Genomic DNA, 13,932 nt, shown 5'->3' on the forward strand with positions numbered 1-13,932 from the left:
CTGCATGCCAGTTTACAAACCGGATGTCGATTTCGTTACGCGATTTTAATTGGACTATGAATTTACTCGTTAGTCCAGCCAAAATATAACTCCATAAATCCAGCTTAGTTCGGCAAGGGTTGAAACTGGACTTTTATAGTCAGTTAACTCCCTTGCCTCGGGAAGATGATCACTGTTGTGAAGCCCATGACAACAGGTGTGCGGCTGGCAAACCAAGAATAATAATCATGGCAAATATGGCAATACAAGAACTGAGTTGGGTTAATGCCACTTTGAGTAGCAATTCCTTTACCCTCTTGTTTATGGAGATAGACCTAGGTACATACTCTGGACGCATCTTGGATTCAAACCCAGAATCAGCAAACGGATGCACAGTCATGGGATGTATGAAGTTTTGTTTTCACGACCAAGATGTCAGTAACAGTTCACAAATTATACTGATTCCTCATTATAGGTGAAAATTGTTTCAGTAATTCTTACTTAATATGAACATTGTATTTCTTTGTCTATGTTGTCCAGTTCACACTATCAGTTTTATTGTTTACAAAGCGACGCAATGTTTGTTTGTTGTCTGTTTGTTGTTTAACACCGCACTCAGCACTATTCCATGCATATGACGGCAGTCTGTAAATAATCGAGTCTGGACAAGACAATCCAGTGATTGACATCATGAGCATTGATCTATGCAATTGCGATATGATGACATGTATCAACCAAGTCAGCGAGGCTGACACGTGGCCTCTTACAAGAAGCATAGTCACCTTTACGGCAAGCATGGGCTGCTGAAGACCTATTCTAACCCAGCTCTTCATGGGTCTGTTGCAATGTCACATCAACACACTGTCTATATTATTGGGAGGACACATTAAACTGCCTGTGGCAGGAACAATAGACAAAAAAAATTTTCAAGTATTTGCGACATATAAACACACATGCAAGTACTTGAAAATAATGTCTATTGTTCAAAAGGTCAGTCAATTTATTGTGTCATTTCAATAATATATTGTCTGAGCTGGTGTCTTCATTTGTGATTGGAAAACATATTTTTCTCCACTTGTCAAAGATTCAATGGTTCACATTGCAAGTAAAAGGCTCAATTAAGCTACACAAAACATGCACCAGTGCAACCTATTTTTGAAAAATGCAACCTAATATTTCTTTCTACGTGGAGCAGGTTTAATCAAGTTTCATAAATCAAGACCGTCATGTTCAAACCTACTTTCATTTACTTCGGCTAATTTAGAAGTATGTACACAAGGTTTATTTCACTGACATTATCAAGCTCCTTGCAGCAACATCCCAATCCAGAGCTCTCCATTCTATCGCTGCCACCAGTGAAAGCTCCCCACTGTGATAGGTGTCTACAACCATGCTTGGAGTTGAACTCGCAACCGACTGTTATGTTTACAAACAAGTGATGACTGCCGTGACACTGAATACTCTCCCCCCCCTGGAAAATTATTTTCTTTGATTGTAAATTTGACTTTCTGTTTCAGTACAACTATCATGTAATTGGTATAGTAAGAATGTATGGGAGAAGTTGGTTGATTTTCTGTTCACCTGCAATCTCGAACCAAGCCGATTAAACAAACAATAAGGTTAATTCATCTGGGAAATATGGTCAGTCTTAAACATTTTCAAAACTCACTGTGATGGCATTCCCAAAACTATAAACGTTACTACATTTGGGGTTAGAGGGCAAATTTCAAGATGGCTGCGCCCACACTGGTGGCAGCGATGTTAACGAGAGTGTAACGAAGGTGTCCCGCGCTGGGAATGAGCTTGGGACATTATATGTACTTATACATAATTTCAAGTTTTCAGCCTCCTGGCCTTCATCAGATATATTTGTTGGGTTTGCGTGAAGGGCTGGAGGCCGAAAGGATATTAACATATTTATTTTAATTCCCCTATGGGAAAGAACTTGCTTAGGCTTGTTTCTAAGACCCCAATATTAGCTCAAAACATCAAGACATTCTGGCCAGAAGAGGTCAGTGACTAGTGATGGAGCGCAAGTCTTGTCTGTCAGAGAGACAAGTGCTGTAGTCTTCCTTCAGTCCTTACTTCGGCTCTGCAGGAGGGGATGGAGCTGAAAAAGAAAGTTCACATGCATGGATTGTCACATTGGGGAGCGAGTGAAGGAATCAACTTCAATGCCAACACAGCAATGCTAAAGCTGTCAGGGCAGGCTGTAAGTAATCATGTCTTGGGACCAGTGCTTGATAATGATAGCTTGATCAAGGATAGAGAGAGGACGAGTTGGGTTACGCAAGATTCATGTAGAATGAATGAATGACTTTATTTCGTAAGGGGGCCACCGGCCCATTATACATTAATCATTAATCGGTATCCATAGTAACGATTGAGCGCCAGATGATAACAGAGTATATAAAACTAACAATGGTAAAAAAATAGAGCAGATCATACTAAAAAGATCATTTCTTGTCCACAGGGGTTTGTCCCAACCGATTACTTTATATGAAATTGTTTACAGTGCATAAATAAACAATGAAGCTTTGGAAAGTATCAGTACTTATTTACAAAAGAGTTTGTCACAGTAGATAAGTACATAAATTCTGTTTACAGTGTATATATGAGCAATAAAGTTTGAAAAGTAGAATCTAAAAAGTAGAATGAACATCACAAATTTTCAAGCAAGATTGATTTTCACGACGTAAAATAAATTACCGATAAGACTGTAAGTAATGGAATAGATAGTCCAAAGCAGCGTTAGAAAGTGGCACTGGTTCTAAAGTCCATGCCAAACTGCCCAATAGTTAGGGTATCATAAGAACCAGTAGAAATTTGTCCTTTTTAAGGGTTTTGCTTTGTGTTATCATTTATATGGACTAGTGGACTGAAACTGTTATGTTTCTACGGCTGCCTTTGAGAACATGTTGACCTCCCACCTGTGATGCTCCCCCAGCGTAAAGCTTGCACGTCTCCATCTCCTCCTCGATGTCCCTGCATTTCCTGTCAACAGTTCAATGTACAATACTGAGACCACACTTTTCTAAACTTTGCTTTACAGACTTGATTGCCCGGAGATTAAATACATAAAATCAATGAAATATACTACTCCAAACAAGTTACAGAACACCCCCAATTGGAGGGTGACAGATTAACTATAGTCATATGAAAAATTTGGGTGTGCTTTCACTTGTCTTGAGTAGTATATTTCATTGGCTTTATGTGTATTCTCTGGTTAGTGCAAAAGTGTTATCATGCTGTTTGTTTGTTGTTTAATGCGGTACTCACAATTTTCCAGCTATATAAAATCGGTCTGTAAATAATTGAATCTGGAGCCTCCCTTTTCTGTTTCAATACAGGTGCTTAATAGTTAAAAAGCGAGTGATTTCATTATTAAAATCAGATTCCTGTGGTGATGCTGAATAATGAGAAGGGCACTACTGAGTTTTTCCTACCTCTCCTCCTCCTCGATCTGCTTCTGCAGCGTCTCCTCCATCTTCACATCTGCCTCTTCTTGGGAGTTCTAAAATTGTAAAAACAAAAACTGTAAACACATGGCCAGTTATTGGCTCAAATGAATGAGTCAAATTCATCAAATTCTCCAAAATAGACTGTCAGAAGGTTCAAACAGTCGGGTCCACATTTACATGATCGGATCTACGTTGACATGGTAGGATCTAAGGTCAAATGGTCAGATCTAAGTTCACACGGTGGGACCTACATTCACAGTCGGAATATAATTATGCATTTTGCGAGAAATTAAGAACATGGCAAAAAAAATAACATTGCAAAAAGAAATAGAAGCATCCCACAACAAACTAACAAATATCAAATTCCATTACATATACATGTATTACATTTCATATATATTTTTATATGATGGCCATATTTGAAAATTGGCGTCTATCACTTCACCAAATTCAAGTTTTATCATTGGTTTGGACAAAATGTTTGAAGTTTCAGCTTCATTGGTCCTGAGGATTTCTGATTTCTGAGAGAGGATTCGTGCGTGCGTGCATGGCTAGTTCATTTAGATACCATGCTGCAGTTTAACATGAATACCCCACTCAGACAGAGTATACTGACTCCGAGCCGACCAGTCCTTGTTTTAACCCCTTAATGACGAGCGCCAGACAGGGTAACAACAAGTACCATCTTTTAACGTCTTTTAGTATCGCACGGCCGGGGATCGAACCCCGGACCTTCCGCTCTACCACTAGACCACGGAGGCGGCCGCTTAGAGTTTGAGGAAATGTATCTTAAGAGAGTTTGGTAGTATGGTCAAAATACAAAGGCCACAGTTTACAATATCAAGAAAAAAAAGTGTTGAGTCTCAGTACTAACTACACATGTACCAAATTTCATTATAATTTTAACAGAGGTGGTGAGTAAAATGTGGTTTAACGTCACATCCAAGATTATTGCACTTATATAGCGAAGTGCATGTACGTATGTGTGTTTGTGTGACTGCTTGTACTAGCCTGGACTGATGCCGATTTATAGTGCAAGCTCATTTCTGAGAGAGGATTCGTGCGTGCGTGCATGGCTAGTTCATTTAGATACCATGCTGCAGTTTAACATGAATACCCCACTCAGACAGAGTATACTGACTCCGAGCCGACCAGTCCTTGTTTTAGCCCCTTAATGCCGAACGCCAGACAGGGTAACAACAAGTACCATCTTTTAACGTCTTTTGGTATCACGCGGCCGGGGATCGAACCCCGGACCTTCTGCTCTACGGGCGGACGCTCTACCACTAGACCACGGAGGGGGTCGCTTAGAGTTCAAAGAAATGTATCTTAAGAGAATTTGGGAGTATGGCCAAAATACAAAGGCCACACTTTACAATATCAAGAAAAAAAAGTCTTGAATCTCAGTACTACACATGTACAAAAATTTCATTATAATTTTAACAGAAATAACCAAATCATGGCCATAATTGAAAATTTTATAAAAAAATTGTATATTTTTATACAGGTACTTTCATTTTATCAATTTTCAAATTTTTAAACTTATACAATCTCACACAATGCATTTATCCCATAGTTGGACGGTGGGGCACAGATATACCATAGCCTGCAACCATGCAACAGACACGAGGAAGCTCGTGCTAAATAATCTCCACAAATGAGTCCCTTTACCCTCCACTGGGCACTCCATCTGGGAACCTGAATAACAATGACAATAAACAAAGGAGGGAGATCAAATATTTATTCAGTATGTACTGGATACGGAGTACTGTGTTGCAGGAGCTGGTACATGGTATCATCTATCTGTGCTGGTGGGCAGTTGTCAACTGTTGCGCCAGTGCCAAGGGACCAAATTGGAGTGAATGAGTGAGTGAAAGAGTTGGGTTTAACACCGCTTGTAACAGTATTCCCATTATATCTCGGCATTTCAGCTAAATGTGGGAGGAAAGCCTAAAGTGATGCAGGTCTCAGACGTTTACCACTTCGGTGAAACCCACGAGCACGAGTATGGTGCTGACAAACCTAGAAACATAATGGGGGCGAACCGGGATTCGAACCCACAATCATAGGTTGTTGGCGTGCCCAAGGGGTGCAACTCTGCACAGTGAATCGTGGTGCCTTAGACGACTGGGCCACCCCAGACCAAATTGGAGCAGGACCTGAACGTCGGTGACTGAGATAGTGATAGTGGGAAGAGAAAGACAGCATTGGACTTCCTAAAACAACCCTCCATGTTGGCGGACATGGTGCAGTAGCTATGCAAGGCCATGGTAGAGGCAATGGCTCTTGTCCAATGTGGAGTGGATGTCAGAGGAGGAGGGAATCCACCAAAAGCGTAGGCATGAAGGAGGCTGCAGTGAGGAGGACTTCCATGGTGGCAGCCGTGGAAAGTGGGATCGAGAGTCTCTTTCGGGAGCGTATGAGCAGTGTCACAGCCTTGATGTAGATGAGGAGGGCCCTTACTGGACATAAGGAGATGTCTTCATGGTCGTCTGGGTTCAAGATAATTCAATGATGGGATGGTAGACAGCCGGTCTGGTTGACCCAGAAGTTGATTCTTCATAATGAAATCACATCGTTGCTCCACACAGACCTTCCCATTATGTAGTCTCTAAAACTCTCAAGAGCACTGATTTCACTCACTCTAGCAGCAGTTGCAAGGGCTCGGAGAAAAAACATCTCTACGGTGACTAACTCAAAATCCTTCTTTGCTAGCAGTTCATAATCTGCAGAAGTCGGAGGATGACATTAAGATCCCAAGTAGGAGGACGGAATCAAGATGACTTATCAGCCGACAAGATATGACCGAATGAGGGACTGTAGCTCAGCAACCGTAGAGATCTTCGCTCCGGTTGTAGTGGCAATGACATAGTTGAGCTCAGAGAGATATGTAGGCAGAGCGGAGCCGTTAAGTTTCCGAGTCAATCTCAGATGCTGTAGATACTTGGCGACCTGTTGAGGAGCAGCAGTGATCGATGTGGTGATGTCACAGGAAGTTCCGAATGGTCATGTAAGGCCTTGGTGGAGTTGCTGTGAGCCTCAGTGATGGTCTTGGCTACTCTGTTCAAATACCCTTTGGCGACAAGTGACTTCTGGAGATGAGCCATACACAGAGATTCAGTGTTTAGGGCGACGTGTGCAGTAGGTGAGAGTGAGGCTGGAGTAGAAAATCGTCCTTCAGTGCCCTGCGATGTTCACCAGCACTGTGAACCAACTTCGAACTGGCCAATAGGGCATGACCAAAAGCAGTCAAAGGTGGTTGGTGGTCACCAACTTTTGAGTGAGTGAGTATGGTTTTATGTCACTTTTAGCAATATTCCAGCAATATCACGGCAGGGGACACCAGAAATGGGCAATGGGCTTCACACATTGTACCCATGTCAGGAATCGAACACGGGTCTTCGGCATGACGAGCGAACACTTTAACCACCAGGCTACCCGACCGCCCCACCACCTTTTGAAGAACCTGAGTGAGAAGTATTGTCAGGGAAAAGGTGCAGGCGTTGAGGTTCAAGGTCCCATGCCTGAGGATCTGGATTTGAGAGACAAACCTTGAGAGCTGAGCGCTGAACCTGGTTGCGAAGAGGTTGAAGTCCGGGCTCGGGTAGAGGTGGCAAATCCACCAAAAAATCATCGGATGGAGACTCCATTCTGTCGGCGATGGTTGTTCTGGTCTGAATAGGGAGTCGACTATGACATTGTGGATCCCAGGAATGTGCATCGCTTGGATGCTCAGGGAGTAGACCAGATGGAAGAATTCCAAAGCCAAAGACAGGAGGGATCCCCGGACTTGGTGGAGCCCATTTTGTTGATGTCAAAGATGACTGACAGATTGTCCAACTTGATCATGTGTTGCACTGCACGGAGGATCTCTGCCTAATGGAATACAGCCAGGTATGAAATTCTCGGTTCTACCTGTTCATAGGTGAAGGAGAGGTCAAATGTTAATTATCGATCCCTAGTGAAGCCAGAATTGCAGGCATTAACTTGGGAGCAACTGTGGTCTGTGACAGCGCAGTCTGTTTCCGTGGAGGAGCGGGGCATGAAAGGTGACACATGGCTGATGGTCAGGGAGCGCTGGGAGGGTTGACAGTAGGGATAGTCATAAGCGTTGTCGGTATGATGTCCTTAGTCATGATCGTGCAGATGTCCTTGTCTGCAGGCTCAACCATCCTAGGGGGACAGGCAACGGTTTTGTTCTGCCGGGAACATCTTCATGTAAGAAACTGTCAGAAACACTGTCATCTTCTACTGATAATGAAGTCATAGTAGACGTGGGAGGTTGCTTGATGACCGCAACATGTGAGGGGACAGCTGGCATATCGTGAAAGGTCACAACACACAGGATTACAGTGCATATCCCATTTGTTTGGGTGGTAACTATGGTGATGTGTTCGGGCAAAATGTTTTTAGAAGCTGGAAATTATTGTTTTAGCATGTTTCTACAAAGGATTGAAAGAAGAAGGCAGAAATGCATAGTGCAATATAGGATAAGTTTAAAAATATAGTTTTTTCATTGGCGTTGCATATATTCATAAATAATTAATTGTAACCATTATACCCTATTCGCCACTTTGTCTAACCGTTACACCCCTAGCATGGACAGTTAATAATAAATTAATTAGGATGGTACCATTCTTCATCAAATAGTCTGAATTAACCAAACTTCCAGATATAATGAAGTACACAGTGCTATCTTCCTAGATGCTGCAACAAAGAATGTCCAGAAAGAAAATAGGTTTCCAAACAAACGTTCAGGACGAATGGGGTTTCATTGTAAAGTAAATCGAGGTTATTGTATTGATTTGCTTACAAGGACTTTATGAAGATTATTGTAGTTTGTGATGTTGTTCACTGGACCGGTCGACTTCTCCAGCTTGTCCGCAAACCTGTCACAAACATAGAAATGATATCATAAACATCAGATTCATCAACCAGCCGACAGACATGATAGATTGGTTGGTTGGTTGTTTAACGCCGCACTCAGCAATATTCCACCCATATGACGGCGGTCTGTAAATAATCAAGTCGGGACCAGACAGTCCAGTGATTGATATCATGAGCATCAATCCATTATTGGGATTTGATGACATGCCTCAACCAAGTCAGCAAGCCTGACCACACAATCCCATCAGTAGCCTCTTACAACATGCATAGACGCCTTTTACGGCAAGCATGGGTTTCTGAAGACGTATTCTATCCCAGATCTTCCTGGGTTTTAACTTCTAGGGATGGTTTGCCAGTTTATGATGCAGCGGGATATCGAGTAAAATATCTGAGTGAATTAATTTCACTACTGAGTCTTACTTTCTGCGGCCATGAGACAGATGTCTTTGCACATCTCCTAAAACATTGTCACTTGTTCTTGATAGCAACATTCTGAAAAACAAAATTAATAAAGGTATTTGTATGCAACATTGTACTCTGATAGAGTGAGTGAGTATGGTTTTACGCCGCTTGTAGCAATATTTGAGCAATATCACAGCGGGGGACACCAGAAATGGGCTTCACACATTGTACCCATGTCGGGAATCGAACTCGGGTCTTTGACGTGACGAGCGAACGCTTTAACCACCTGACCGCCCGTACTCTGATAGATATATTAGATGTGAAACAGATTTGGAGTATGAAAGACTAAAGAGTGAGTGAGTGAGAGAATACGGCTTAACGCTGCTTTTAACAGTATTCCAGTTATATCACGTTGTGTCAGCTTAATGTGGGAGGACGAGGTTTACCAATTTGGTGAAACCTAGAAACATAATCGTGGCGAACCACAACCATAGGTTTCTGGCGTGCCCAAGGGACGCAACTCTGCACAGCGAATCGTTGCGCATTAGACGACTGGGCCACCTGTGCCCCCAGGCAGGTGATGAAAGGGTCTTCAATCTTACATGTCACCGACTCATGTCTGCATGCTGCAATGGTCTTTCTTTCCTCCGCTGTCATTAAATTTGTTTCATCCCATGACAACAGTATTATTTCACCATAACATGTGTATAACGGTATCCCAATGTTTTCTTTTCTTTCTGGTATTTCTGTCATTTAGACAGCTCATTAGTTAGTCTCAGCACTCCTAAGTTTTGGTTGCAAATGTAAACCTCGAGCAAGGGAAAAGCCTGTGGTGTTACATTTTCAAGCAAAACCTCAGAGTCGTGTTTCAACTATAACCCATTGTATATTCTTGTATAATGTGGAAGTCACTTACTCAACAACAGTGTCATACAGTTGCAGGGCATATTTCTTCGTGGAAGTCCTCAGGGGCTTCCAGGCCTTCAGTGATTTCGGCGCCACTCTCAGCCTCACTGGCACTGAACGGCTCTCTGAAAAGTAAGTCGGTGAGTTCAGCCAAATGGTTTTAAAATAAAACAACTTTCTTCCTATCAGATTTATCTTCACACTCCTGGCTTAATTGTGCAATAATAACATCAACAAACTGCACCGTCTTAGCCAGACAGACACTGATGTTGTTCACCGAAACCATGGACACTTAATCCTTGGGCTGGGACGAGTCCAAATTTACTACCTGGGTACCCAACCCCCTATTACCCGAACCTACCCGGGTACCAACTGTAGGTCTCAAGAGATAGGTACAAACTCTCCGATTGGGAAAAGTTTGACTGTAGCCCTGGCAAAAATTATTTTCATTCGGGTATAAGACAATCAGGTTATGCATACACTGACTGAAGTTTACTAAAGTTTTATCTTTATGTAAACATACAAAATTCAGAAGGAATGGGTCAGAAAGAAATGCGAACATAACCACATAGAGTTCTAGATAATTTTTGTCTTTAAACAATATATCAAGTGACTAACCACGGGTCCGGGTAGTCCTGTGGGTACCCAGGTCCTCCTCAGTACCCACCCGACCCGTGTACCTGAGTTACACATCCAAGCCCTACTTAATACTATATTTAGAGTTGTTGTTTCACACCGCACTCAGAAATATTATAACTTATATGATAGCAGCCTGTACATATCCAGTGACTGATACTATGAGCAATGCAACCTTCCACATTTATTGCACACTTTACTAGTATTATTTGACACTCTACATAAACGATCACACATGACACAACATAAACACGTCATTATAAGACAAACGTGAGGCTGTAAATATGCATCTCATTATTCTCAAACCTCTTTCATTAGTATCCGTGCTTGTGGCAGTCATTTCGCCCAAACCTTTCTGTAAACTTTGTCGGCGGCCGGCGAGTGGAAGTGTCGACTGTCGCCGTCCTTGGATGCTTTTTCTGGAAGGTCCGCTTTGAGCTTCGCTTTCAGAGCTGGTTTTCTTGGTAACGACAGGTTTTTTCTTACGTGGGGTCACTTTTAACCTAGCCATTATTGTTTTGGTTCAATATTTCAGACCGATTTGGATCGACCGCCACTAAGCTCCCCACAGTGATAGCCGTTCGAGGAGCTCTGAACTATGATATCTAAACTGGTTCGAGTGTTGGTTCGCGACACACTCCGTCGCAGTGGTGACTCAGCATAACACTCAAATTCACACTCGCGTTAATTTCACCACTGCGACTTGTTTTCAAAGATTAAATTTTAATCTACGTCAAATGATTTGGTATTGAATATATAGTACTATGCTAGCTGGCTGCCGGCCGCATGGAACTCTGGGTAGGAGAGTGGGTTCGCGACACAAGCTTAGCGCTTTTATTTGTTATCAGAGTTACCCGCCCTTGATTACCGCTAAAAAAGAAGTTTGAACATGAACGAGGGTAGTGCGTGAATGCGGTAGAATTCTCTCAAAACCATCTTGTCCTCATGTTACAATATCCCGACTAGTAAAGCGATCAATATGCATTACAGACTAGGTCATTAGGGAAATCTTAAAGAGCAAGTTATTTATAAGATCATAAATATATTATGGACATTTATTATTAAATGTTCTATCAGCATAAAATGTTGTTGCATATTCAATACCAAATCATTTGACGTAGATTAAAATTTAATCTTTGAAAACAAGTCTTTAAAATATTTTTTTTCAAAAGAACCTTTCCCTCGTATGCTATTTTCATATGTGGAATCAAGGTAACTAGATTAATTTGGTATAGTTTGATCTAGACTTGCCTAGGCTATAAGAAATATACATATATGTATACACTTGAAATTAACGCGAGTGTGAATTAAATGCGAAATAATGCGTGTCCAGTTTGCTCGCATGAACTAAACTTCAGTATAAAAATTCCACAGTCATGGCACAGGACTACATTTGATGTAGCTAGAGACTTCACAGCACTATAGATCTAATTCAGTACAGAACCGTACACGACTTGGGCCCTTGTAGAGTAACAATTATTGGGAAACGTTAGAGTTTAAAAGTGTCTTTATAACAGCTCTGGATCGTGGCTGAGCATGAAAATGGGCGGTGGGTGCATCGCCATGTAGATGATTAAGCTTTCTTTCGGAATGCTCTGAGTGAAAGAGTGAGTTGACTTATTGTAGTTAAATCACAGGAATACGTAGCTCTGTAGAACAAATATTGACCCATTTATCTCCATTGACATCTGCTTTCAGCAAAAAACGTTATACCATATCAATACAATATAATAAAAAGTAGCCGAGATACTGTTTTTCCTGAAACCGCAGTGATCTAGACTTGTCAACTATTATGGATTTGCACGGGCTTTATTGGAAATATTTGTTTCAGGGTCTGTGTGACAGACAACCATATATCCAACGAATATGTTTAGCTGTTGTTTTTTTGTAGAGCTACGTATTCCTATGGTTAAATCTGTGAGTGAGTGGGTATGGTTTTGCGCATCTTCCCAAGGCAAGCGTGTCCACCAGCTTACATCAAAGCCTACCTATGGCTTTGATATAGGCTAGAGGACACTCTTGCCTCGGTTTTACGCCGCCTTTAGTAATAATCCTGAATTATTACGATGGGGAACACCAGAAATGGGTTTACACATTGTACACGTGCGGGGAATCGAACCGGCCCTAGGTGTGACGAGCCAATGCTTTAACCACTAAGCCTTTCTCCACTACTCGGAACATTCGGACCAGCAAAATGCATCCCTATATTTACTGACCACATTCTTCACAGGGAAAGTCCAGCATAGCATGGCTTTCTTAGAATGGAGCCCACGTGACCACGGACAGTTGCAATGTGTCACCCATGTCCAGGCACCTTGGTCGTCTAGGTAATACCTACAATATGTTTACATTCAGTAAAAGTCACTGACTATAGAAATTATTTGGAGTTTTAGAAGCGCCGAATTTAAACCATAATATTGAAAAAAAATAAAATGATTAAGTCTCTGAAAATAATCTGCTTTGTCTATGTGATGCGTCTCAACTGGATATTAATCATAAAACAAATCAGCTCATAACAGTAGGAAGTGATGCGTCACAACTGAAGCTACATCACTATAGAGACCAACTCATTTTTTCATCTGTAAAGGTGAGTCACAACTGGAGCTGAAAAATTAGAGACCAACTAATATGAAGTGGTGCTCACAACTGGACCTGAAACATAAGAGACCAACTAATATGAAGAGGTGCTCACAACTGGACCTGAAACATAAGAGACCTACTAATATGAAGAGATGCTCACAACTGGACCTGAAACATAAGAGACCACCTAATATGAAGAGGTGCTCACAACTGGAACTGAAACATAAGAGACCAACTAATATGAAAAAGGTGCTCACAACTGGACCTGAAACATAAGAGACCAACTAATATGAAGTGGTGCTCACAACTGGACCTGAAACATAAGAGACCAACTAATATGAAGAGGTGCTCACAACTGGACCTGAAACATAAGATACCAACTTATATGAAGAGGTGCTCACAACTGGACCTGAAACATAAGAGACCAACTAATATGAAGAGGTGCTCACAACTGGACCTGAAACATAAGAGACCAACTAATATGAAGTGGTGCTCACAACTGGACCTGAAACATAAGAGACCAACTAATATGAAGAGGTGCTCACAACTGGACCTGAAACGTAAGTGACCAACTAATATGAAGAGGTGCTCACAACTGGACCTGAAACGTAAGAGACCAACTAATATGAAGAGGTGCTCACAACTGGACCTGAAACATAAGAGACCAACTAATATGAAGTGGTGCTCACAACTGAACCTGAAACATAAGAGACCAACTAATATGAAGTGGTGCTCACAACTGGACCTGAAACGTAAGAGACCAACTAATATGAAGAGGTGCTCACAACTGGACCTAAAACATAAGAGACCAACTAATATGAAGTGGCGTGTCACAGCTGGAGATGAAACAATCGAGACTCATGAAGTGTCACATCACAATCGTTGCTGAAACATTAGAGACCAACTCATTATATGAAGTTTTGCGGCGTCACAACTGGACCTGAAACATTAGAGACCTACTTATCATATGAAGTTGCTCGTCACAACTGGAGCTGAAACGTTAGAGATCACATCATCATTTGAAGTGGCGCGTCACAACTGGAGCTGAAAAGTTAGAGACCAACTCATTACATGAAGTGGA

At 41.7% G+C, this 13,932-nt stretch overlaps 1 protein-coding gene across 1 annotated transcript; it reads right to left on the bottom strand.

Moving 5' to 3' along the window:
• Positions 1–1,882: 1,882 nt before the first annotated feature.
• On the bottom strand, positions 1,883–11,060 carry LOC124113789 (centromere protein Q-like). Its single transcript, XM_046474306.2, has 7 exons — positions 10,578–11,060; positions 9,646–9,760; positions 8,748–8,819; positions 8,254–8,329; positions 3,426–3,493; positions 2,910–2,973; positions 1,883–2,089 (listed from the first exon to the last, which is right to left on the bottom strand). Exons 1-7 carry the CDS (start codon positions 10,780–10,782, stop codon positions 2,054–2,056), a joined length of 636 nt encoding a protein of 211 aa, XP_046330262.2. The 5' UTR covers positions 10,783–11,060; the 3' UTR covers positions 1,883–2,053.
• Between the last annotated feature and the right edge of the window lie 2,872 nt (positions 11,061–13,932).

This window comes from Haliotis rufescens, unplaced genomic scaffold, assembly GCF_023055435.1.
Source record: "Haliotis rufescens isolate VD_foot unplaced genomic scaffold, xgHalRufe1.0.p SCAF_38, whole genome shotgun sequence".
In the NCBI taxonomy this organism is placed as follows: domain Eukaryota; kingdom Metazoa; phylum Mollusca; class Gastropoda; order Lepetellida; family Haliotidae; genus Haliotis; species Haliotis rufescens.